Below are 27,889 nucleotides of genomic sequence, written 5' to 3' on the forward strand. Positions count from 1 at the left end.
CGTGCGTAAAAAGCAGCGACACACCAGTTGCATGTATGCAACAGTTGTCGGCTAATAATAACAACAGGGACGCTTCTGCTGCGCCTTTAAGAGCATGAGAAGGAAACCTAATATCTCTCCATATCCAGCTCAAGGCTCCATCAATTAAGAGTGAGAGCCGAGAACCGGACGATATCCGCATCTGCGCGTCTGCTCTTCGTCCAAACTCCACCTGCTTTTTGTTGTTGTTTTTTTGTTTTGTTACGCATAAACCGGATTAAATTACGCATTGCACCTTTAAGAAGTTGTCACCGGGATTAGAGTTACGCGCAGCGAGCCAAGTCGCCCTCCGGAGTGGGTTTTACGCACCGGAGGCTCTCTCTCCTTCACCTTCCTCTCCCCCCCTCCACCACCACCCCTCCTCCTCCTCCTCCTCCTCCTCCTCTCTCTCGACGACATTTCTCCCCTCCGTCCTCTCCTCTTCGTCGCTGGTCCTGACACCGCCGGGGAGCCCTGCACACCGCGCAGACATGGCCGAGATAGGGAAAGGGGTCACCGCCGGGAAACTGGCCATCAACGTCCAGAAGAGGCTCACCAGAGCGCAGGAGAAGGTACGGAGCAAAGTTTTCATTCAGCTTGATCAGCTCGCATGGCAGCGGGACACCGTGTCCTCCTCTGTCACTGTGAAACCCAATCCCTTAACTTTTCACCTAGACATGACACCAGAACACATGAAGACGTTTTAATGGCTTTTATTCATAGTTTTAAGGAGTAAAAATCCCCTTAAAATGTAGATTAACATTTACCTGAACTCCAAATGTGAGGTCTGTAACATTTAACATCCCTTAAATAAAATCCCCTTTAGAAACGTTAAATTGATCATTAAGGGATATTGAATACATGTGTAACCAAGAAGAAAGTCTCACTAATTAACTGCTCTTTTTAATGGACTTTTATGCGAAATTTAAAATCTCCTTAAAATTAACCAACCAGCACAAACTTCTACCCTCAAAGATTAATTTTTGCCCCTTAAATTCTACTTTTTCAGCTTTAAATGAATTAATTGACCTCTCTCAGGACACTTTAATCTAAACTGAGGCGTTCAGGGGTAAATTAAGGATGAATTAATTGTATTTTAAGGGATTCTTGTATCATAGTTTGATATCAGACTCAAGTGTGAAGCTGAAGTGTCCTTGAGCAAGACGCTGAACCTGCAACCAGCTGCCGGTTTGTGTCTGAGTGTTTCCACTGGAGGGCGACAAGTAGAGCCTCCATATCATATGTTTTACTGCTTCTTAATACTTCTGTAGCATCTAAAGTCAGAGAACAAGTCCTCAAATCCATCTAAAGATACTCAGTTTCAAGTATTATTATCCAAAGGATTTTTGTCTTCAGATCAGTTTCGGAAGCAAAGGAAAGAAAGTGAAGTAGCTCCTCTGTGTTTTCTATTGAATGTATTAACTTCTACAATACTGCAAGAAAAAAAGTCCTGAAATCCATTGAAATAGTCAAAAGTCCTGTTTTTTTAAAGTTTCAAAGCGTATCCACCGCAAAAGTATACATATTGAAGAAGAGTCGAGTTTAATTTGGCTGCTGTGTGAAAACCATGTCTCCATTTTTGGGTGATTTTTTTATGATTTCTGGTCAGTCTGGGAAGCAAAGGAAAGTAAAGTTTTAACTATTAACTACAATACTGCAAGAAAATGTCCTCAAATCCATCAAAATATTCAATTTCATGTCAAAATCCTGTTTTCAACTTTCAAACTTTTATTTAGATTATTGTTAAATTATACCAGCAGGTGTCCAAAGTAAATATATGTGAAATCCTCATACAGTTGAGGCTATTTTTATGCTTTCAAAACAGTCGGAGAAGCAGAGGAAGGAAAGCAAGAAATAAAGGAGAAAGAACAGGAGAAAACGCTGCAGATAATGTGTAAAATACAGCTTGTTATTGAGCTGAAATGAGGCTTTTTCTCTGATTACAACCGTCTTTATGCCACTTTAAAAGAAGACTCTTTATTTGCAAACTAACCTGTGAGTTTAAGAGTGTAAATGTAGGACAGCATGCAGTATTTGAGTATGAAAGGAGCCCTAAAAATGACCAAATGCAACCTGATCGAGCGTGTGCGTCCAGCTCTCTGCGACTGAGTTATTATTGTCTGTCCTAATCACTCTTGTTGCTTAAGCCTGCCGAGGTTTTACCCTCTAATCACCTCACGCTGTCAGTCAGTCGTCTGCCGAGTCTCTGGCAGTTAAATTATATATTTATTGTTTTTAGTTCGCTTGTCTTTGTGCTGTGTGGTCAGAAAGACACGTGGCTGTTTATGGAGCCTTGACAGGCAGCAGGGATCAAACTGGTAACTCTAACCCTCCTCTTCCTCGACACTCCTCAGATGAATATCAGCTCCTGGTGGCAGCTGCACATATTCAACTGCTTCATTTCAAAACAACTACAGTGTATTAGACGTTCAGACTCACCAGCGGGCGTCTTTTTCCTCCAGAATCTCCTTCTTTTCAAGTCATTTTATACTTTTATTTAGTTGTTATAGAGGCTTTAATCGATATTTTTCACAATAACGATGCATGAAATGACAATGTGTAGTGTGTTGGAGTGTTTTTAAGGTAAAAAACAGCTAAATTTAGTCCAGAATTAGATAAAAAATTGCATTTTCCACCAGAATTACATAATACTTAATAATGTAGGGAGATACAATTAACAGAAAATGTGATTTAATATGTAAATAGACAAATAAAATGTTAAAATTGTGATTTTTCTTAAATATTCATAAAGTTTTAAAGAGTTTGGTTGGTGACTGGACTTTGGCTCTTTCATGAATGTTAATCTTGAGGAAATCCACCTGTATAGATTGTGGAGAAGTTTGATTTTAACACAGAAAATAATCAACACCCATTTAAAGCAGCATTTTGATTTTTTCTTCTTTGTTTACTATCTAAGACTTCAGGAAGCTTCACCGACTGTTGTTTAGCTAGAAATAGTTGCAGCACGTAACTCACAAATTGTTGTTTTAGATTAAACAAAGACGAAGGTGACAAGACGAGACAAGAAGGTGTTAATCAGTGATTTTTAGAGGTGTTAGTAGGTGTATTTTTAAACTGTGGACAGAGCTAGGCTAGCTGTTTCCCCCTGCTTCCAGTCTTTATGCTAAGCTAGCTAAGCTAAGCTAAGCTAAGCTAACCACGTGCTGTCTCCGTCTTCTTCTTTCACTCTGACTATTCCTTAAAGATAATGTTGAGTTTTTAGGATTGTAGTGATGAGTTACAGATAAATATAACTTTATAAACTGTGAATGTTGTCATTGAGTCTCAGATTATGTTAATTTTATTTTTGTTGGTGTGTCGTCCTGCTGCTGAATGGATTTTGAACAGCAGCTGTTGAATGAACGTTCCTAATGTCTTAACATGAGCAGCAAAAATATGCATCCTGCGTTCACATGATAGTTAATAATGTGGGAAAATGACACCGACATGAGGAGTGAAGCTGGTTTTCAGGAGGAATTCTGGGAATTTCTGACTCAGTTTTTCAGATGTGGTGAATCAGAGAGTTTGATCCGTTCGGTGCTGCCGACAACGAAGGAAAGAAAATAGTAACCAGGCAGGAAAGAAGACTGTATGTAAGTCAGAGAAGAGTTACTTGGTTCTGGAAAAAAGAGGTCAGAGGTATTTTAAAGAGTCATTCTGGATATTTGGGAGGTTTATAAAGACATAAAGAGAAGTTTACATCCTGCAGTTATACATGCAGAGCTTTTTAAGGCTCAGTATAACAATATTTGGCTAAATTTGACAATTTTTAGGCAAAAAACCAGCAAATTTTAGTCTAACATTAAATGAAAATGAAATAGATTTTGTATTTTACACAAGAATTACATAAAACCTGGCAAGGTATCATAATGTAGGGAGATTTTAGACAATTTAGGACACCGTCATCATGTTTTTGGAAATATTTCTGGAAATTTGTGGGATTTATGACATAAAGAAGAGGTTGAGCTATTTAAGGCTGATTTTTTAAATTCATTTAAATAAAAATGAAGAGATTTAGTATTTTGCTGGCAACATACCATAATGTGGGGAGATAAGAGCAACAGAAAATATAATTTAAGAGTTAAATAGATCAATAACATTTTCAAAATGTGATTTTTTTTCTTAGATACTCCAACGTTTTTAAGAGTTTGGTTGGTTACTGGAGCGAGTTCTTTGGACTTCAGTATTTCTATTTTTCTGGCTTCAGCCTTGAAATTCTTGAAATTAATGTTTTTCTGCTCTTTCATGGACGTTTATCTTGAGGAAAATGCAGCTGCAGAATATAGAAACTTGTGATTTTAACACAGACAGCCAGTCTGACAAACTCGCAGCGATACTGAGCCTCTCAGCCGGAGCGCTCGGAGTAAAGAGGAAGGTCAGAGTATCATCTTCCTCCTACTGACGGCCCGGCGGAGGTGGAGGAGGGGAGCTTCAGTCGGCTTCAGCTGTCTGTCTGCTGGCTCGCCGCCCTCCAACCCTCCAAACCTGCATCTCATCCGACTCACAGTCACTTTTTTAGCGTCTTTCCTGTAAGCAGGAAGACTTTGGAAGATGATGTCATCAATCTGCACTGAGCGTGCTCCTGTTTACTAACCTGTGAGCTTCATGACTCTCCTAAAATATCATGACGTATCAGTATTAAGACTTTATTCTACTTATTTTATGACTTTTTATGTGAAAAATGATTATTTATCTGCTAATATTATTCCTTTCCACCAAATTCTGGCTTTTTCTGCTGTTATTTCTTTATAGTGTGAACATTTTCACTACAAAGTCTGGTCAACTTTTAGGAGTGAGAGCTCTGAACCTGAGACAAACATGTGACATCTCAGGTAGCAGTGATGTCACGTGTGACATGTGTGCAGAAATTTAAAAAAAGTTAAAGTAAGCTACAGAAAATGACCAAAAACAACCAGCAGTGATGTTAAAATCACCTGTAAAGACTACTGGTAGGTTTGTACTGTTAACAGGTTGACAGTCTGTTGTGTGCTGTGATCCAAACTCATGACTTTACAGGATACAGTACTCACATGCCTGTATATGTGTTGGTGGCTGTAATCATTCCTGCTGCTCAGACTGGCTGTAAAAAGATCTCGGAGGTTAAAATCCACAGTTCTTGTTCTGTTTTAACCTCTAAAGTTTAAACAAAGCTAATATGAGACTTTAAAGACTCGTATTAGCTTCAGCTGTATTTTAGACGTCATTTTGTCGTCCATCTATTACAACTGTGCTGTGCTTAAATCTAGAGTATGTTCAAAACAAACTAGCTGAGACTGTCCTCCCATGAAAACTACCCCAAAACAACATGTGCTCCTGGTTGCTGTAGTAATTATGATGAGAGCAAAGGAGGAAATCTGGTGACGTTATTACAGAGCGACAGATTCCACGTAGGGAAGGTCGGGTTGTTTGGTTCCTGTTTTCCACCACGATTCAAGATTTTTACCCTCCTAAGAAAATATTCATTTTAACCCAAAACTATGATCCTAAACTTACATCACATGACATGAAGACACAGACGGATGATGTCGTCAATAACTTCTATGTGTCGTTCTGGAGTTCGTTGTTTAATTTGGACGACTTGTTAGTTAAGTCAGAAGTTTTACAAACAGCTGCAGCTTTGTTCACGTGAAAAGTGACAGAACAGTCCGAATTCTGACGTCAGAAAAGTGCAGGAGGAAGAGGAGCAAACACCAGACAAGTATTTGACACCTTAGGAAGCATCTTTTTGTTGTCATTGAATGCTTTGAGTCACAACCTGATGATGAAGTTCAGAGTCAGAACATGCAGACGTCTTTAATTTCACTTTGAGTAATAATTTGATTCAGAGCAGCCTCGTCCGGTTGCCGCCGTGGTTGTCATAGTGATGTAATGTCACCCGCTTGTGAACCAGTCAGTTGTATCGGAGAGCATGCTGGGAACATTCCTCCCATTGGAATCCGGATGAGTGAGGCGATAGAGGAGGAGGAGGAGGAGGAAGGGGAGGGTGGAGGGTGGATGCCCTTTAGAAAGCAGTTGGAGACCCGGTGTGGTGCTGGGAGTCAAAGAGGCAGGACCCCATGACACTTACCTCTCCCTTCCCAGCACCCAAAGGTCTCACCCTCCTCCTCCTCGACTCCACAAAAAACCCCACCTGACCCCCCCCTTCACCTCACCTCCTGCCTTAAGTTACACTTTTACCCAAAATGTTTCCCCAAACTGCTCCTATCCTATTATTATACACTTTTAGAGAAGTTCAGTAAATATTCTCATATATGTTTTGTATTTTTGAGCTAATATGACCTCTAACTGAAACAACTTCAAAGGCAGGTAGCAGAGGAAGTGCAGATCAGGTTATATAGATGTACATATCAGGATATCAACAGATTAACTAATAATGAAAGTAATCATTAGCTATCTAACTAATACTGCAGTTTTAGGGTATTACTGTGTAATACCAACATCAAAATATCACTAATATAGTAACAGATTAAAGGCAGTTCAGAGTTTGGATCGAGGAAGAAATGAAAAAGCCTCCTACAGTAAAAGTACATAAGTATTATGAGCTTGATGTAGTTAAAGTATTGCAGTAAAAGTACATAAGTATTATGAGCTTGATGTAGTTAAAGTACTGCAGTAAAAGTAGTGGTTTGGTCCCTCTGACTGATATATTATTATATATGACATCATTAGATTATTAATAGTGAAGCATCAGTGTTAGAGCAGCATGTTACTGTTGTAGCTGCTGGAGGTGGAGCTAGTTTACACTACTTTATATACAGTTAGCTAGTTTAGTCCAGTGGTTCCCAACCTAGGGGTCGAGGCCCCTCCAAAGGGTCACCAGATAAATCTGAGGGGTGGTGAGATGATTAATGGGAGAGGAAAGAAGAAAAAACAAAGTTCTGATACACAAATCTGTTTTCAGTTTTTTGGACTTTTTTCTCTAATCTTTGATTTTTGCTGAAATATTGGATCATTTGAACATTTATTGAAATGAAAGCATGTGAGAAGTTTAGAGGGAAAAATCACTATTTGGTGGAGCTGTTAACAACTCATAGACATGTGAAATGTGACCCCGACTACACACTGCTTTTTGTAAGACGTCAAAAGCCAAAAAGGTTGGAAACCACTGGTTTCATCTTTAACAATGTGTTGTATTTTAAAAGCTTGTTATATTATCCATTGTGTCAAATCTTCATCTGAAAAGTAACTAAAGCTGTCAAATAAATGTAGTGGAGTAGAAAGTACAATATTTCCCTCTGAAATGTAGAAAGTAGCATCACATGGAAACATCAAAACTTATAGAATAAAAAGCACAAAAAGCTTATTGATTATACAAATACATGAAAATACAATCTTATTCTCTTATAGCTCAACACAGTCTTTAAAAAAATCTGTTTTAAAAGCTCAAATATGACTATTTTTATAACTCTTAAACATTAGTATTGTAATTTGGATCCAAACTTATTAAACCTTGAAGCTCCACTGTCACACCTGTCCCTCCCTCCCTCCCTCCCAGGACTCCCAGCATGCCTCACTGCTGTGGGTGGGGCTCACGTATGAGTGTGTGTGTGTGTGTGTGTGTGTAGGGAGGGTGTATCTATCTATAGCCCCCTCCTGGGCCTCTTCCTCATCGCTCTTAATACCCCACAAACTGTGTGTGTGTGTGTGTGTGTGCTGGGTGTATTTTTGGGGGGTTGAAATTGAACACCAGTGGGTGACAGGCGGCTCTGAACACACACACACACACACACACACACACACACTCAAGCATGTTCCTGTATACCTCACTTTACAGAATAAGTAATATTTAACATGATCTCACTTGATATTTCGAGGGTCACCTGAATGCACCGTGAAACATTTGACTTGCACACAATGAATGCAGAGGATGCACCAGCTGCGACGTCCAAAAATAGCTCCAGATTTTAATAGATACAACTGATCAAATTATCAGCGAAGGTATTCAGTTTGCAACCTGAACTCAATCAATAATAATAATGACATTTATTATGTCTGTCTGTCTGTTGACTATATTTCACTTAAGTCGTTAAATAAGCTGCACTAAGTTAATGTATTTTTGGGGAGTTTTGCAGTACATGTGCACAAAAATGCAAAAGTCTGACCTCATACATGATGTTTAAACTGTCAGCTTTGTGACTTTTTGCACAATTGTCATGTAAACTTTAAATAAAACAGTCAGTATTTGTCTAAATCTGACTTCAATAATGTGAAAAAGCCTTTAAAATTTTGAGGTCTTTCCTTTTGAGGTCACCTGAAACAGACATTAACAAGACTAACACTTTTTTCCAAATCCATACTGCAAACTAACTCTATACAGTACATAATAAATACAGTATATATCACACTGTAATGTTTTTGGAACAAATGAAGCCGACTACTCGTCTCAAACTAAACTGAAACAACTCGTCTTATGCTGATTTTCTTCCTGCTGTTTCTAGCAGACTGAACACTACGAGGTGAATAAAGCTGCCGTCTACTTTTGCAGTTTCTCCCTTGTTTGTTTCTGTTGCATTGTGGGACAAACACATCCACAGCTCACTCAAAACTCGACCGTATCTGGTTTGATATCCGTCAGGTTCGAGTGAATACACATGGTACGTTTTAGAGACCTGCCGATGGCTCCTGTATGAAATGTCAATTACAAGATCTGGACAGTTTTTACACTCGTGAGTTAAGTGTTAAAATTGTCCAGACCTGCAAAAACTTGACAGATGCCAGATTGAGATTTTGTGAAAATACAGATGTTATTGTGTCAAAGGCTCAGCAGCAAATATTTTATTCCTCTTTTATTGAAAGTATTTTAATCTAGATCCAACAAGAACCGACTACAAGTTGTTGTTAACAGCCCTGAAATTATTGACAAAACACAAAGATCCCATAAGATGATGAACAACTGACTGCTTTAACGTAACACCATCAGGAATATGTTTCAGGCCTTTATGTCAAACTAATGCAGCAAAGTTTGGTTTTATTTACACCAATAAATGTTCACTTTACCTCGATAAATAACTGATAAATGAACCTTCACAAGTGTCTCTGTGCTGCTGTTGGATATTGTTGGCGACTACCGTTAATCCCCATGTATTTTAACTCTTTCTAACATCGTCATATTTGTATTTTTAGATGCTCTTGAACTGTAAATATGTACTTTGTTTGCCTCAAATTGCAGCTTTTGTTGTAGTATTTTGAATCGAGTGAGGAACATGAACCGAATCTCACAGCTATAAGTTCAATAATTGTTGAGATATTTGACAGAATAAATGAAGACTTTGACCTCACGGTGGCACTAAAGGAAAAGTCAGAGGATCGTCACAGTCAGTAGGATTCATCCTCCGGGCAGCATGAACGTCTGCACTAAATTTCATGGTGATCCATCAAGTAGTTGTTGAGATATTTCAGTCTGATGACACTCTGGCAGCGAGCAGGTGTGTGTGTGTGTGGCAGCAGTGGGGAAGTCCCCGCCGTGGTGTTGCTGCTGGTTTGTGTATCTGTCACAGGATTAGGGCGGCAGGTGGTGGCGATGGCGGCTCGTCCATGTGCTTGCAGTCAGTCATCTGATCAGATTAGCCGCTGACCTTGTCTGACTAACAACAAAATCTCGATTTCTTTCTCTTTCTCTTTATCCCTCCGTCACCTGCGCGAGTCCACGCCGCTCGTTTTAACTTCAGTGAAGTAAACACATGTCATTATTAATAAAGATTAAATATCATGTGAAACTGAACTTTAAATTGGTGCCAAAACTATTTAAAATATTCAAATCTGACAACTGAAGTACAGAATAAATCTGCTCAATACAGGCAGACTAGTGTAATCCTCAAAAATAGAAATACAGCAGCAATAAAATAAAAAATAATTATATGTGATAAAAAAAATCCACTATTAAAGTACAATTTAATTTTAGAAAATATAAAGGAAATTAAAATAAATAACATGGAAATAAAAAATATAGAATATAAAACTTTAAAAAAAGAAAAATGTATGAAAATAATAAAACTTAATTAATAATAAGCTACTAATAAAGAAAATAACTATAAAATGAGTTTTAAAATATATAAATTAAAATACATATTTTCAAAAGATTTTAATTATTTATTTAAATTTCTTGATTGTATTGAATTGTATTGTAAATGTAATTTATGTCGGTGAAGCACTTTGTTAAATTGTTTTTGAAAAGTGCTATTTGAATAAAGTATTTTATTATTATTATTTTTATTTTTAAAAATCTGAAAATCTAAAAAACACAAATTTAAATAAAAAAAATTAAAATGATAAAATTGCGGTAAAAGAAAACTGCAAATTTTGAAAAAGTGAATTGTTTTGTCGTTATTTTCCTAAAATATGAAAACCTTGAATTTCTAGTTTGTTATTTTTTGGGGGACTAAAAACAATGAAAAACATGAACGTTAAGCTAAAAACAATTTCTTTAAAACAACCACAGAAACCCACTCAGGTGATTTTACGTCCTCTCAGTTGAACCCAGACTGGGATTGATCACACCTTCATCCTCTGGTCTGGACCAATCAATCACTGGACCAAACCAATAACAAAAACAACAAATCAATGACGTTCAGGTGGAACATTAATCTATATCAGCTGTCAAACTGCAGCAGGTGGTAAAAATGCTGTTTTTTAGTGTCAGCTGGTTTCATTCATCAACAAATATCCAAGTGAAATATTATTATTATCATCAGTCGCTACATGTTTGTTTACTCGTCACACAGATCTTTATGTGGATTTCCATCAAACTCTGTTGAGCTGTTGTTCAGTGATAAACGATAAATCTTCACAGTCGTGTTGCAGCAGTAGAAAGTTTCTTTATTTATCTCTTTATCTGATTCAACCTGAACTGAAACTCGCTCTCAGTTAACTGGGTTTCAGTGACAACGTTGTATCTCCAGTTTGATTTTCATGCTTTCCAATATGTTGAAGGACGACCTGCTCCTCCGTGAACTTTTCCCGTTTTTGCATCAGATTAGATGCAAAAAAAAACAACAAGAAATTGCATCCAGTTAAAGTCAGGATCATTTTCATGTCATGAGGTTTTCACTGACAAACATTTTGTTAATCCTGGATTTCTCTTGTCATACTGAGGCTTTGATCTTTGACCTCTATCACAGTGAAACATAATCCCTTAAAATACCATCAATTACTTCTTAATTTACCCTGAAAAATGTTCTACTTATTTTTCACCTTAATTGGTAAATTAGGGCCAATTAAGGTATAAATTCAAGGTGGTTTTTGGTCCATTTTAAGTTTTTTTTCTTCCCTTAAATACTCTTTAAATGCAAGTAATCTATAAAAAATATCTTAATTTATTTCATTCCATTAATTGTCCCCTTACAATCCAATTAAAAACACCTCAATTTTATCATGATTAATGGGTAAATTCATAAAAATTACTTATTTCAATCTATAAATGTATCCATTTATTGCTCCCTTTAAATCCTGTAAAAAAAAACCTTTTTATCATTTTAAAATTAAGGGATTTAGTTTCATATCTGAAGATATCTCACACACACACACACACACACACACACACACACACACACAGCTGGTGTTAACCGCAGACGTCGGGGAGACACACGGCTTTGACAGGCTGAAAATAGACAGATACATGCCTCCAGTTATAGATCTGAACAAAGCTCCATGAATGACAGGAGAACAGAGATAAAACTTATTCTTCTTATGGCTTCCAAAGGGATTTCCTCAAAAGTCGGATTGTTCTTTTCACTTTCAGGTGTGTGACGTAATAAAAATGTTCAACTGAAGCTTTTGTGGAGTGAAATTCATGGTTACTTTTCTCCTCTGCAGGTTTTGCAGAAACTCGGCAAAGCAGACGAGACCAGAGATGTTGTGTTCGAGGAGATGGTGGCCAACTTCAACAAGCAGATGGTCAGTCGTTCTCATCTTCATCACACAGTTTTAATCTTGATTTGTGTCTTTAATTCCATTTAATTCTTCTTGAAGCAAGTCAAAAAATCAGTGAAAAGATTGAAGACATTCAGCTTTTTTTAATGCAGCTGGTTCACACATAACTGAACGATTGTTTCTCTGTAATATGTTAAAATATTTTAACTATAATCTCCGCCAGACGTTTGGTTGTGTGTGTATCTGTCTGCAGCTAATCTCAAACACTACTGGACTCATCAGCGTTATATTTTCTGTGCACATTTATGACTTTACGCTCAAAGACGTCTTGTGGTTGCAGTGATTTACCATTTTTGAAAAAACAATTTGATAACACCATTCCTGGCCATTTTATGATATGTATTACGACATAGAAAAGGCATTTCCAGCAACTTGCTAGGCTAAAAACAAGACTTACCTACTGTTGCAGCCTTTTTTGACCTTTATCATGGCTCAAAAACTGACATCCAAAGAAAAGTTTGGTGTCATCTTGAACCGGAGCATCTGCAGATTAATTGTATACCAGATATGTTACGATCCACTAAAGTTAAGCACAGTACAAGATGAATAAACCATGTTGACTGTACACATCTCTTCTAGTTAAAGTATATTTTGGGGTTTTATTAGAGAGAGCTGACAGGAAATGAGGCAACAAGTCAAATATTTCCAATTTTTCTCACTTTTCGGACATTTTTCAAGGCTTACTTCTAGTTTTCAATACTCTATCTTCTCCTCCATTGTTATTATTTTTATTCATTATCCCTCCTGGTGATTAAGTCTTTTATTCTCCCTCTCAAACGCTCATCTTCCTCACTTGATCTTTCAGGGTGAAGGCACCAAACTGCAGAAAGACCTGAAAGCCTACCTGGCAGCAGTGAAAAGTAAGCGAGCACGGTGTGTTTAATGTGCTGTTCAGTTCTGATATATTGATTCCATTCATGGCAGTAATGGGATGCAGGAGTCACCACTAGATGGCAGCACTGGCAGCACTTTCAGCCTGGGTGTAGTTACTCCTTTTTATTTTTATATCTTATACGTCTTTATTCTCTGCCATAGACCTCCGTTATTGTCCAAAAACTCTTAAAAACTCGCTACACTGGGTTTCACAAGATCACAACATCACACCAGAATCCATTTTATCAGGCTTCAAGTTATGAGGATTCTCGCGTGACCTCGTGATCTGGTGAAACTCAGCTGCCTCACAAGGTAAGACGGTGATAGACGGATGGTTCATCCAATCACCTGCCAAGTATTTTTTGAAAGTTCCTGCCCCCTTTTCCAAAACAGTTTCCAAGGACGACTCCTCAGATGGTTCTGTGGGTGACATGTTCCTTCCCACATGCTGCCAGAAATACTCACTGGAGCACCAAATGTGGATTAATCCGCCTCCAAAAATAGTCCCCAACAAATGCTCTATTTCCTCATGTTTCAGTAACGTTTCCTAAAAACTGGCCAGCAGTCTTAGGAAAGACATACTAACACAGTTTTGGTCTTTTCATGAAGTTTGTTGAAACAAGAAAAATACCATTACCCTTTAAATCTAACACAAAGTGACAGCTCAGTTATTTCAGTGTAGTTTAGACCTTAATTGTCACACAAGAGGAACATAAAGATGCAAAAACATTAAACATGAACATAATAAAAACACAATACGACAACTGAAGACGAGCAAGCAACAAGGAGAATGAAGACAGACAAATGAAATGTTGTTATTTGCTGCTTTGACAATGTTTCCCAGTTGATTCCAAACCAACAAATCATTAAGAAGGTAAGAACTAACTCTGTGATAAGATACAAGAACCTTTATTGTCCCTGAAGGGTCATCCATGAGAGCATACAGATCTAAAAGACTCACTAAATAAATAAATGAAATACATATATGTACACAAAGACGAGCAGCAAAGAGATATTACATGTGTCCACTACAGATCGATCTGTAAGATAACACCATCAGCAGAAAATACAGAGAGAGAAACATTGTGTGTTTGTGTTTCAGCGATGCACGACGCGTCGCGGCGGCTGCAGGACTGTCTGGCTGACATGTACGAACCCGAATGGTTTGGCAAAGAGGAGATAGACGCCTTGGCGGAGGTGAGTGTGAACACCGAACAGCATATTCATATGTAAGGCTGACGGTTAAACAAGTCTTCATCTTAACTTCTTTACGTTACTGTGTCTCCGCTTTCACCTCAGCTATTCTCAGCTTGAAATGAGTGAGAATCCATTCACATGATATATATAAATTATACTAGATATACTATATACTTAGATACTCTCATGTCCCATTTTCAAACTTCAGTCTAGAAAAATAAAGAATAACGTTCATATTATTGTTATAAAAGCCTTTTTCTAATGAAATAATAAACATTTTCTTCCACAAATGAATCAGCTAAACAAATAATGTTAAATAAATGAATAAAATGGACTAAAATGCATCATCTGCATCAGGGACTTTCACTCATTCTCTCATTCTTGAGTGTCTTTTCCTTCTTTTTCTAACTGCTAACACACTTTCTTTTTCTTAACTGCATGCTTCTCTCCTTCCACCCTGAAGGAGTTGATAGAGAAGGAGATGGACATTAACTTGGAGGTAAATGCAGAAAGCATCCAGTGTTTCCCACAGTACTAAACTAACCATCTATACAACATTTCATGGCAAAACATCCGAGAGGTTTCAATATATGTCTGAACAAAAGAGCCACGATTGCAGTTTTATAAATCAGAAGCTCCAAAATGTTCCCTGGTGTTGAAGCTACATGTGCAGAGAAAGTCTCAAATATCTGTTTCCTGTCTCTAAATATTTTTCCGGAGCATTTTGAATCCCTAAAACAGCACAAAGGAATGTAAAACATGCACTTGAATTCATATATAAAGTGCTCACTGACTCTGTTTTTGGTCAGAGCCATGCAGCTGTCGTCTTTAGGTGGAAAGACGGAGCAAACAAACAAACAAAGGAGTTATTTCGGTGGTTATTGCTTATATTTTTGGCTGCATGTGGGAAACACTGGTTCAGCTCTGCAGTAGAGGAAGCAGACATGTTCGGTTTGGTTTTAGATCAGACTTTATTATAGATGAGACATCAGATCACTTTCACACTGCTGGACTGCAAATGTTTTAAAGCAAGCATCAAGCATCAGTTCATTTATTAGTGAAAATACACAAAAACACACCTTCTTTTTTTAACTTGGTGCTTAAAACTCATTTTAACCTGCAAAAAAGGCAGAAATTGCATAAAAAAACAACAGAAAACAGTCTGCAGCAGTTCTGGACTGATGTAGAAGCAGCATCGCAGTGTGAAAATAGAAAGAGATGCCTGATTTTAGTGAGAAGAAGAATATTATTTTATAAAATGTGTTGTTTGTTTGTTTGTTTGTTTGTTTGTGTGTGTGTGTTGCAGGACACAGACACTCTGTGGTTAGATTACCACCAGAACCTCACGGACAAATCTTTGACCTGCATGGACACGTACCTGGCTCAGTTTCCTGAGATTAAGGTGTGTACGTCTCTGTTCTCTGTGTCTGTGTGTGAAAATCCAATACAAATATCAGCTCAGTAAAATAAATCCAGTGTTGATCATCCAAATTCATCGAAATTAAAGAGGATCCTGTTCATGTTTAAGGACTCAAGCAAGTGTAAAAATGTTCATTTGTGGTGGATATTTCATTGTGGAGTCATATTTTGAGTTTTAGTTTGCAGGTTTCGGTTGGATATTTCACTTAAGATATTTTGAAAATTACTGTGTATTTTGTTGAGGGCTTTTTTGGGATTTGGGGAAGTTGACCACGTTCGCAAAAATATTTGCAGCCCCTGTTTCATTACAAAACTACATTTCCCAATAAGCCTTGCAGCTCTGTGCCTGTTTAGTCAATAGTTTTATCTTTTTTATTAGTATGGATGTATTTAATGTTGGAAAAAAGTTTTTTTTTAGCAGTTTTTATTGTGCTTTCAATGATTGGAACACGGAAAACACAACTCTCTACATGAAAGGACATACAAAATATAACAATTAAAATCATAAATTTATAATAAACAGTATATATGTCATACAATAAAAATATACAATATACAGAGAGACTTTAAGCTGCACCAACAGAGAAAAATAAAACAATGATGAATTTAAGAAAAAGGTAAATAATGATAATAAATAAAATAAAAAATGAGTAAAATATTGTCCTGCTTGTCCTCACAAGAAAAACAATAGTATAGGTCTAAAATTCAGGCTGACAAAAACAACATTTTACACCATCTAGTGGCCGTTGTAATTATGACCACAGGGAAGTGATGCTGTTCAGGTGACTTCCTTACCTGGCTAGATAGTTAGCAGTTAGCATGATGGCAAAAAGGCAAAAATTAGTCTTTGCTGCAGGAGACCAAACGGCTCAGGTGTCCAAACCGTGATCCCTCCCTAAACCTGAACCAGACCTGAACCACAGCGTTGTCCCACATAGCAGAATTGCTGTGGCCCAGATCCGACCCACATACTGCATGGAATGATGGCACTTGTGTGGTCCACTTCCTGTTTGCCATTTTAGGAGCATGTAAAAAAAATTAAAAAACCAAACAAACAAAAAAAACCCTAAAATAAACAGATTATTGTGCAGCTTAGTTTAAAGCCTTTTGGCTGATGGTAGTGTCGCTGTGGTAAGGACTTAGCCTCGAGATGTACCAGTGCTGACTGTGTCGTATCTTGGCCAAAACTGGCCCAGATATGTTTTAAGATGACTGGGCCACATTGGCTACATCATATGTGGGCCACTTCAGGCTCACATCCAGATTAGCAGGTACTAATTGTGCCGCATCTTTAACTAAAGCAGCCCAATACCAATATTTGGGGCATATTCACTATTTCAAATGTGGGTTCACACTCTGACAGCCAGTGGTGACTGTGCAGTATCCTTGTCAAAACTGGCCCAGGTATGTTTTAAGATAACCGGGCCACATTGGCTACATCATATGTGAGTCACTTTTGGTTTACACCCACATTAACTATTGTTGACTGTGCCAGATCTTGGCCAAAGGTGGCCCACATTTGTTTTGGGATATTTGGTTTATATTTGTTATTTTACATGTGGGCCAGAGGAAGTCCAGTAGTGCCGCATCATTGCCTGAAGTTGCCCACATCCGGATGCTATCTGGGAGTAATTTCCTAAAACAGCTGGTCTCTGTGCAGTAATTTTAAAAAAAGAAAAACAAAAAGGAGGAAATAGTGCATTTGTTGAGGACTATTTTCAGCGGCGGATGAATCCACGTTTGGTGCTGTAGTGAGTATTTCCAGCAGCGGATTGAGTCAAAATGTTCATGGTGATGAATGGTGAGACTGATTGACGTGTTTTTACATTATAAATTAATGCTGCTCTAATTAACTGACCTCTCCAACAGGCTCGTATAGCGAAGCGCGAGCGGAAGATGGTGGACTTTGACAGCGCCAGGCATCACTTCGCCTCCTTACAGAAAGGCAAGAAGAAGGACGAGGCCAAGATCGCCAAGGTAACCATCTCTCTGTGTGTGTGTGTGTGTGTGTGTGTGTGTGTGTGTGTGTATGTGTGTGTGTGAGTGAATGCTCAAGACAGCAAGTAAGTGCAGTGTGTAAATATGTTTTGTGCCTATACTGAAGTTTTTTAATGTTTTTAAAAGGAGTTTTTGACTTAAGGTGGTATGATTCACTCTCTGGTAGCGATTATTGATGCATGGACGATTCAAACCACCTTAAGTCAAACAATGCAATTTACTGCATCACTACAATTTGTTTAATTAATCCTTAATGAAGTAAAACTGGCTGTTAAAAGTGTGTTTTCTCTCACTTACTAAATACTAATGAACATGTTTGCGTTTGTTTTGAACTGTTTTTATTTGCTTTCCGTCTTCTCCACCTCCTTTTGTCTCTCTTCTTCTTCTTCTTCTTCTTCTTCTTCTCTCTCTCTCTTGCATGGTGTGTGTGGTTAGCCAACAGCCCTGTTGGAGAAGGCGGCTCCCAGCTGGGCTCAGGGTTTGATATCAGCCCACCAGGTGGCTCAGACTAACCTCTCCTACAACCAGGTGAAACTCTGGTTCATTACTGACTCACCTCCTCACCCCAAACCTGTAAACCTGGTCCTCCGCAGGCTCTCCACACAGGATCAGAGGCAGATGTGCACCAGGCCGCAGAAAATATGGAAAACCAAACATTAAAAATCAACTTATCTATAAGATCTGTCTTATATATGTATTGTCTGTCCAACATGCAGATGTTGGAACTCCATCTCCAAAACAAAGAAGAAGAAAAAAAAGTCTACTTTTATGATGTTTGCTCTGGTTTAAGGCTCTGATTGGGCTCTTTAGTCTTCCGTCTGTCAACACTGCGGATCTGTTATCTCATTGGCTGAAAGCTGTGATGCTTCATGCTGCTGCTTATCATGTGTAGAGAGCTTAACTATAATTTGATTCCCATTCAAAAACTATTGTTTACATTCCTGTTGTGTCATTAGAAACCTTCACATTTGACAGAAACACCCTTAGTTTGATTTGCATCATTTACACAGTAAATTATTAAACCCTGTATGTGTTCGTCTGCATGTATGTGTGATCATGAAAAACCAAACTTAAAGCCTCCCTCCACTCAAAAATGTTGCTCTCTTCTCTGTGCAGAGTTTGTTTCACATTCATCTGCTTCTCTGAGCTCATTAAAAAAAAAGAAGTTATGAGCAGGATTTGTGACATCACAACTAGTTTGGAGCCAATCGTGGTCCAGTATTGAACTTACACATTTACATGTTCATAGATTCTGGGTTTTTAATGAGTTAGAAGGAGGAGGCGTCATTTTAAGAATCACTAACTAGGTTTTAATTGATTCTTCTTTGGAAAAACCACATCAGACAGAAAATTATTATTCAAACATTTCTTAAAACATGTCTGGAGGGAATCTTTAAGTATTTTGTATTGCAGACACACAAAGATATATAAAGATATATAAATATTCATTGTGTGTGTGTGTGTGTGTGTGTGTGTGTGTGTGTGTGTGTGTGTGCAGGCGGAGGAGGAGCTGGGCCGAGCTCAGAAGATTTTCGAGGAGATGAACGTGGAGTTACAAGACGAGCTTCCATCACTGTGGGACAGGTCAGACACTTTTCTATACTAATTACCTGAGTAATTTTAGGTGCAATTTGGTTGAAATTATGAGGAAAAAAACAGGAAAAGTGTTAAGTTGGTTTGGTAAGTGCTGATTTACAGATTTTTAAATGTATTTATAACATAGTTCACAGCTGCTCTGTTTCTGTGACGCCTTGAAGATATAAAAGAAACTTTCAAAGCTTTACTTTCTATCATTAATTCGTCATTTTAGGTGTTTTTTTCTCCAAAACAGGAAGTGGAAGACGTTAACGATGATTCATGATATACAGAAGTGTTCAGTGTAGTGTAGGTATATGGAGATGTGTATATTTTTATATAATTATATGTGTATAAATGTGCAGAATGTATATCAATCCTACCTCTATGTTTCTATTAATTAACATCATGTATTATCATTATTATTATCCTTATTGCAGTCGTGTTGGCGTCTATGTTAACACATTCCAGGGCATGGCAGGTCATCAGGAGAAGTTCCACAGAGAAATGAGCAAGGTGAGTCATTGTACATGTGTGATTGATTAAACCAGTAGACCTGACAGATTGATTAGTCGATATATTGATCAGCCAGTAATATTGATCTGCTGCTCGTGTCTCTTCAGCTCAGCCAAAACCTGAACGACATCATGACCAAACTGGAAGAGCAGCGGCAGCTGAAGTAAGTGAAACCCAACAGAGTTTTCATTGACACATTGTCGATTTTAAAGACTTAAGTGCAGAACAAATGAGTGAACAAATGTCCCTCACACCGCCCCCTACTGCAGAAAAGATGGTACTGCAGCAGCCAAGACAGGAGATGCTGCGAAGAGGTAAAAACCTGCAGCACGCCGGCCGAGTGTGCACGATCGTCATGCTTCCTTTTTATCTAAAGAGCATGATTTTTGTTTTGTGAATTAATCTACAAGCATTTAACAGAAAGCAAAAACAGTTTTCTGTATTCTGGTTTTTCTAGCTGTTGTGTTGGAGTGACACTGCCTGTTTCATGTTTTTGTTGTTTGAGGTTTTAATACTTGAAAACAACATTTTTTAGATGCATGTTTAGCTCTGAATCCTCCAGAAGCTTATTGTCGCCCTCGTGTGGCCACAACTGAGAACTGATCCTCTTTTCCTCATTCTCTTTTATAACTTACACTCATTCTTTATGTCTCATCTCTTTATTTGTCCCTCTCTGTCTCTCTTTCTCCCTGCCTGTTTTCCTGCTCTTAATCACTCTTCATTTATGTCTTTTTTTCTGTCTGTTTCTTCTCAGCGAGGAAGCCAACCACAGCGAGGCGGCCAGCTCACCAGCAAAGGTAAAAAAAAAAAAAAATGTCCATGTGAATGTATAAACAAAGTCAAATCTTGGTGATGAAGTTACAACATGAGAATGAAAACTTGAGCTTTGTTGCGTAGATACAAAGCACCCAAATAAAGATACAAGAAGAAGAAGAAACTGATGATGGACTGAAGGCTTCACTACACTTCAAACGAAGCTGAATAACAATGAAAAACTCCACCATCCGTCCTGTTGTGTGTACTAACACGTCTCTGTCTCCCTCACTGCTTCTGCATGCGTGCACGTGTGTTATTGTTTTTTTTGTTTAACCCCTGCTGGCGGTGCAGAGGCCCGGGCCTCCTCCCAGCCGGCCTCCGCCCAGACTGACGCCGTCCCCAGACCAGAGGCAGCAGCCTGCCGACGTGTATGCGGACGAGGCCTCAGCAGCTGACGATAACACAGAATCCGCTGCCACAACACCGCAGGTCAGACTGACTGTACTACAACCACATAATAAAGCTTTAATAAAGATTTAAAAAGATACGTCTGCATGAGAGATGAGATCTTCTGCAGAAGAAAACCAAGAGGAATTTCTGTTTAGTAACATCTCTAAACAACTACAGGCTGGTTTGAATAGGAAAAGTCAACTCGATTAATATATTTGCAGAGCTGATCTTACCAGTCAATATTGGCTAGTATGTTTGTTTTATTTCCTTTTGTTCAGCTGTATGTAACGAGGAAAGTCTCGCTGTGACTAGCAGAGAGTTACAGACAAACAAGACAGAACACGTTACAAATAGATCAATGTGAAATTATATAAGTCAAGAATGATATAAACCATCACACCCTAAAAACAACAACCTTGAAGACAACCTGAGAGCAAGTATGAGATGCTAGCTACTGTAAGTTTCCATCTAAATTCAGTGCAAATTGTACCTGAATTTCCAGTAAATTGTTGCTGGTAAGATGCTTTTCCAGTTTTTTTTAGACAGAAGTGAATTTTAGAGGTGAGTCGAAGAGGTGAAAGAACACAAATTTGATGAAAAGAAGAGCAAAAAACGTCTGTAAATATACAAAAACACTTCAGCAGACAAATGTGAGCAAGGTGACAGCTTGCTTAGCGCTCAGTCTGAGGGAGAATTTGAACTCATGACTTCAGTATTTCTAAAATCCTCCGAACCTGTTGGTCTTTGTTAACTTTATTCAGCCAGAACAAACTGTCGGTTACATCCACTGAAGTTTAAATGAACCGCTGAGTTTATTTTTGCTTGCAGAGCAGCTCACGCAGAGAAATGTTTGCAGATCTAAAAGCTCCAGTTTGCTGAATGTGACGCTTCATATCTACAGTGTTCCTCTTAACCTGAGTGTCTGTGTGTGTATGTGTGTGTGAGGCAGTGTGAGCCCTGGTCAGGGGTGAGCCTGCTGGATTGGGATCTGGAGGTATTACAGCCCGTCACATTTCCAGCTCCCGAGGTGGGTGCGCTCGCTTTGTTGAGGTCAAAGGTCGGCGGAGTTCTGTCAGAGCTGAAGGGTTGAAGACTGTGTTTACACTGAGTTTAAAGAGCTGTTAATTATGCTTCAGTTCACTCTGAACCTCACAAAACCAAAGAGGGTTGAAAGTTTTTTAACAAAAACTCTTGCAGCAACAAAAGATACTGATCTCAGTATTTTAGGCTCAAAGTTTCAGGTTTGTATTTAAATTTAAGAGAGTGTGCAAAACATATGAGAAGGGACTGAACTTTATATCTTCAGAAAGCTTTTATCCTGCAGCAGCTCCCACCTTCACTTTATTCTGCATCGTATCAGGAAGTAGAACTACAGCAAAGTAAAATGTGTGAAAAGCCAAATATGATTTTAGAACAACAGGATGCATCGTTTTGTTGTGTTTGCCATCTTTTTGGATAATTCCACTTCTATTTATTTATTTATTCTGAGGTTTAAACTGGAGTTCATCATCTTAAACTGTGTATGAACTTTTGGTTATTAATGACAAAATGAATTGTACCAAATCGATAGTGTTATATTACTTTGAGATATTATTGTGGGAAGGTTGTCCAAGTTTTTCTAGCTGTTCATTGTGAAACTGTTTATGTATGTTATGATCACATTTTAGACTCTGTGTAAACACAGTCGCTGCTGTCTGGAGCTGAGGAAATATATTACTCTGTGTGTGTGTGTGTGTGTGTGTGTGTGTGTGTGTGTGTCTACTTTTTGTATATTCTAATTTAAACACATCCCTTGCATGGCTTTGTACACGCATGCTCATTCAACCTCACTTTGCATGTTTCTTGACACTAATAAGTTGATCAGACTGATAGATGATGGTGATTGATAAGGTATATAACCAAAAAGACCCTAATAGAGGAGCAACCGTCTGTCTTTACAGCTTTAAAATGCATTTATCTGGTGCTGCGGTGTGTTTTTGGTGTCTTTCTTCGGGAATCTTTGGCTGAATTTAGCTTTTGTGGTGGTTGACTTTTGGATTTTTTTCAACCATGCACTATTTTATCATCGTGCAGTCAAAAAGTATCTTGAAATGATACTGAAGACATATACAGTGTGTCACAGTGTGATAAAACAGTGCAACTAGCAGATAATTGGTGGTAAAACACTTCTCAGCTTTCATTTTGGTACTTTAACGCCTCAGTGTTGGTTTCAGTCATTATATCTGTGTAATTAAATTATGTGTGGATTTGTTCTGAATGCTTTGACACTATGTCACATTTGTTTTGAAATATATTCATATTAATTAAAGTTCAACTTAACTGCAGATTTTCTGCAGCTAAAGGCCGTACTAGTTAAGGTTTTTATGTCAATTTGTACTTTATTAGACTAAATCACAAAACAGGGAAGTGCAAGAGCATCCTATCAATACTAATTTTGAAAAAAACAGATAAAATGAAAGTAAAATCTCACTCACACATTACTATCTCTGCAAAAACTGTTTTTTAAGCAGCAGCGAGTGAGCACACATTTCAGACAAAGCTAAAGGATAAATGTCTCTCTCATTGTTTTGGTATTCAAGAGTTAAAGCTTTAAAGTTTACTGCCCTCATACTTAAAAATGTTTAAAAAATCTAGAATACAAACAAGTATAGAAATAAATACTGTATGTGTAAATCTCAAGTCTGATGTCAAGCAGTTGTGCAGATTTGTGAAGTCCAGATGTTTCTTAAACTTGACAAAATATGGTAGAAAGTATGTAATTAATCTATAGACTTGATGAATGATATTGACTGTAACACACAGTGAATTCATGTGTGCTTCGTGAATATTTGATGTGAGGATAAAGTCTTTGACAAAGTCTTTTTGCATGTTTTCACTTTACTGGATTTCTTGTCTCTTACTGCCCTCCGGAAGGCGCCATCATGGGACTCATGGGTAAGAATGGGTTCATCTGTTTTACAGCCTTAAAGGAGAAAAGGCCACTTAAATTTTATTTTTTGTGGTTATTTCATTGTATGGACTGCATCTTTTTTTTATCAAAACTCCTTCCTTTGGCTTTGATACCCAACACAACCCCGGGTCGTGACCATTATTACAACCCAACTGCTCTTCTGGCTTTCACCAATACATCCTCCTCCCATCCGTCCACTTACCCTTCCTCCCGCCTCCAAACCCACCACGCTGCTCCACAACCCCCTAACCTTGTAGCGAGAGCAGACCGCTGCAGAGCAGGAACCCCAGCCTGATGAAGACCAGTACCCAGAAGAGGCTCAGGGTGGCTGGGATTACCAGGAAAGCAACTCCCAGAGCTACACTCAGCCCCGCTGGGACGATGCAGAGACGGCTCAGGGTCAGGAGAGCTGGAGCGATGACGCCGTCTGTGCCGCTCAGTCGTACACCGAGCCCAACTGGGACGATGACGGCACCCAAGTGGGACAGGGTGGCTGGAGCGATGATGGAGAGGCCCAGGTAGAGTCGGGTGGAGAGGGAGGAAGGCTGGACCTCAGTGGGGTCATGAATAGAGCTCAGGGTAAACCCTGGGATTCAAGGATCTCTCAAATTTGGGTGAAAGTCACAAAAATCCCACTTCCTTTCCGATCTTTTCATTCTTTTTTCTTTTTAATGCTTCAGACTTTCATTATACATCTTGCCAGCCACGTTGACCGTATTATTGGACTTTCTTAATAATACACCTGGACTTTTTCTGCTTATTTCTTGGCACAGAGTGCGGTGACCAATGGCTCCGATGGCGAACTCCCTCCAGGATTCATCTACAAGGTGAGACTCGGAGCAGTCATTATATAAATACACTGGTTTTTAATAATGATATGCACTTTCTTGTTTTACAGAGCTCATACACAGGTTCCATATTCAATTAAAACTTGTATTTTGTCTGTATTCTACCTTAATAATTCTACTTAGGTAAAAGCAATACATGATTATGCTTCCACTGATGGTGATGAGCTGGAGCTGAAGATGGGAGATATTTTGCTGGTTGTGGCCTTTGATAACCCAGATGAACAGGTCAGTTACAAACACTTTGGTTAACTGTCAGTCAAACTTGTGTATATTTGTATTTACATTTAGGTGGAATTATTGTTTAAAGATCTATGTGTTTGACTTATCCCAAATGAAAAATATCCACTCCTCTATATCTTCTGTATGTGTTTGTAACTTTTATTCAGTTCCACAAACATTAGGTGGTTGTTTTTAATTGTTTTGATCTTGAAATTAATCCTCATCCTAATGCTGCTCTCCCTATAGATCCATCTGTTTAAGAGAATTAGCTAAATGCCTGAAATGCACATGTACAAAATTGAATCAGTAAAACAGAAGTACATAAAAACTATGTATAACATCCTAACTTAACTGTTAGCAACCAAGCTAGCTAGCTTGGTTGCTAACAAGTTCACACATTTCATTCAAGAACTTTCAAGAGAACTGAACTTGACGCAGAAATTGGCTTAGATTACTTAGCTGCCATGAAGATGGTGTCAATTCAAATTTAACTACTAAAACTGCAACAATCCAGTCCATTAATTGATGTTGTTGATTGACAGAAAATTAATAGCCCACTATTTTGATAATCGATTCTGTGTCAAAACCAGAAAAATAAATGTGTTCTGGTTTCTTTAGTCCTCTGTGACAGTAAACTGAATATCTCGGGGTTGTAGACAAAAAAAGATACTTGAGGATGTCATCTTTGGGTTTGGGAAACAGTGATCAACATTTTTCACAGTTTTCTGACATTTTATACACAAAATAACAGATTAACAGATAATGAAAATAATTGTTAGTTGCAGTCCTACTACATTCATTCATGTGTTACTAGATACTAAGGCCCAATGGGACACTAGCTTTAAAGGCAAAATTAGGCAACTGCCTTTGAGTTCATTAATGAATTTAATGAAAGGCAGACAAAAAGTGTTTTCAGTGTTATTTAAATTTAAAACTTAACTGACTTAATAGTTAATTGTTTATCATGAAATTGTCAAGATTTTTGCAAAGAAACTATAAGTTTGTATTCTGCCTCTCTACAGGATGATGGCTGGCTCATGGGTGTGAAGGAGTCTCACTGGATGCAGCATAAAGATATTTCAGTCAAAGGTGTTTTCCCCGAGAACTTTACCCAGAAGGTTTGAGGTTAATGCTGCATAAAGATTCTTCCCCCTTCCTCTGCCCCAACTCCCCAGATATCCTATTTGGGAAAGATATGGTTGAATGATTGCTAAATGTCTATCTACACACCAAAATGTAAAACAACATGATCAGAAATGAGCACTGAAATACAAAGACAGCTATGGCTATGATACCAAATGATTTGTTTGTGCAGTTGAAAACAGTGCCAGTTATGTTCAATGATCTCAATAACAAATTTACATTAAACAAATTAAACAACTGTTAAGTTAAAAGAGAGACTTTGGTTTTGCCCCGACTCATAACCTTGTGCTAAATGATGCACAATCTAAAATGTTTGAGATGTTAGATTATACACCCAAAATTACTTAACTTACCAATTTGTTTTGATTTGTTCTTACTCAATTATTTACATTTTTGCTGAACTCAGACGAAACACAAAGCAGTGTGTTAGTATTTGAAAATGAGAAGTAAGTCATGGATGTACTGTATGAATGTCAAAATATTTTATGTTGTGTATTGTCATCGGTTTTTGAAAAAAATAATGTTTTGAGAACTTTTCACAGTTCCTTGCATGAAACATAATTGTATCGTCATTTACTTTGTAACACAACAAACACTGTGACACCAGGTTTGGATAAACGTGGGATCGCTTATGAAATGTGGCTGTGATTGTCTGAAAAATGCAGGTGTCCTAGACTAGAGCCCTGAGGAACACCGCAAATATAAAACAGTATGTTTGCAGGGCTTTGCCTTGCATTATCAAAATCTTTTACAGTGGGATTTTAGGATTGTCAAAGGGAACAGTAGTTTTTCATTTATTTTATTGGCCATTTTGAGGACAGAACTTTGATGTGTGGCTTAAGTTTTCTAATGCACATACGGTTTTATTTTGATTTTTGAGTCATCTTTTCATTGACGGATGACATACAAAACCTTATCATCAAACTCAGCTGCTGATTTTTTTCCTTCATCTTCTTTAGTTACCACTATTTATGATCACTGATTTAGATGCTATACTCTTGAGACAGGAGATGTATGTTATTTGACTCTTTCTAAACATTTTTAATTTGGATTTGAGTCTGGATCTCTGTGCTCTTTTTTGACTGGACCTTCTTTTCCTGTATTAAGTATAACACTGGATCAGATCTGGAGATACAATTTATTTTATTTTTTCACTAAAAAAACAAGGTTAGACTGCATGCTGAGAGTCCATTGCGACAACGTAATCAGCTATATGAGAGGCTGAGGCGAAAACATAAAATTTAAACCTTTGTCTGGTTTAAAATGATGAGCCTGTCCTCCAGAATAGTTAAGGTCTAAACAAATACCCTGCAGACAACAAAGTGAAACTGAAAATATTTTAAATTATGAACAATGAAGCAGTCCGTGTGGTAACTAATGCACCATCTGTTGGTTCAAATCAGTGTCATTAAAGATGAATGAAACATGTGCTGTGTCACTGTGTGATGTGTCCCACTTTTTCACTTTATTTTGATTCTACTGATTAAGAGTGACATGTTTCATATAGATGGATATTTCATTTTTGAATAAAATTATTAACATTTTAGACAATGTGATCACTGTAATATACTGAATGACATACATTAAACTTGTCGCATCTTTTCATGAGCATCAAAAACTGGTTATACAGTATATCAAGCGCGCCTATATATGATTTATTTTTATATATTATTTATTTATTATATATTTTTTGTTGATACAGTTGAATTTGAACTTAACATATGAACATTTTAATGTGAAATAATTTTTAATTTTCACTTTTACACCCAAACTAATAATTAGGTTGACTATCAGGAAAGTGAAAAAAAGTTTTACTGCCTTTACAACACTGTTGTTGTTCCCTAATAGGACAGCAGGTGGCATTGTGGTCAGGATTTAGTTCTCAGTTTTACATGGCTGCTTTATCACCATTAGAAATGTAGGATTTGATTTAAAGTTAATTTTAATTCATGCTCACCACTCATCAGATCCTCTGCTTGTGTAAATACAGTATATACAC

The 27,889-nt window shown here is 37.8% G+C and overlaps 1 protein-coding gene across 8 annotated transcripts; it reads left to right on the forward strand.

Moving 5' to 3' along the window:
- Window positions 1–426: 426 nt before the first annotated feature.
- On the forward strand, window positions 427–27,318 carry bin1b (bridging integrator 1b). 8 transcript variants are annotated; one of them, XM_042404492.1, is made up of 16 exons: window positions 428–590; window positions 11,830–11,910; window positions 12,752–12,806; window positions 13,922–14,016; window positions 15,323–15,418; window positions 17,305–17,412; window positions 17,869–17,961; window positions 18,932–19,017; window positions 19,449–19,524; window positions 19,632–19,687; window positions 19,794–19,838; window positions 20,279–20,321; window positions 20,623–20,769; window positions 24,454–24,507; window positions 24,652–24,753; window positions 25,770–27,318. In XM_042404492.1, the coding sequence occupies exons 1-16, from the start codon at window positions 510–512 to the stop codon at window positions 25,869–25,871; spliced, it is 1,320 nt and encodes a 439-aa protein (XP_042260426.1). In that variant the 5' UTR covers window positions 428–509; the 3' UTR covers window positions 25,872–27,318. The 8 variants fall into 8 exon arrangements, with proteins under 8 accessions (XP_042260428.1, XP_042260429.1, XP_042260433.1 ...); XM_042404493.1 differs by having other exon boundaries at window positions 20,632–20,769; XM_042404494.1 differs by lacking the exon at window positions 19,794–19,838 and having other exon boundaries at window positions 427–590.
- Window positions 27,319–27,889: the final 571 nt, after the last annotated feature.

The sequence above is a fragment of the Thunnus maccoyii genome, chromosome 24 (genome assembly GCF_910596095.1).
Source record: "Thunnus maccoyii chromosome 24, fThuMac1.1, whole genome shotgun sequence".
Taxonomy (NCBI): Eukaryota; Metazoa; Chordata; class Actinopteri; order Scombriformes; family Scombridae; genus Thunnus; species Thunnus maccoyii.

Bases quoted from the DNA above. Each gene is read 5' to 3' on its own strand.
- bin1b (XM_042404492.1), top strand. From the start codon at position 510: ATGGCCGAGATAGGGAAAGGGGTCACCGCCGGGAAACTGGCCATCAAC. The intron at 14,017-15,322 runs GTGAGTGTGAAC...TGTGTGTTGCAG, and splicing joins AGATAGACGCCTTGGCGGAG to GACACAGACACTCTGTGGTT. The intron at 20,770-24,453 runs GTCAGACTGACT...TTCTTGGCACAG, and splicing joins CCGCTGCCACAACACCGCAG to AGTGCGGTGACCAATGGCTC.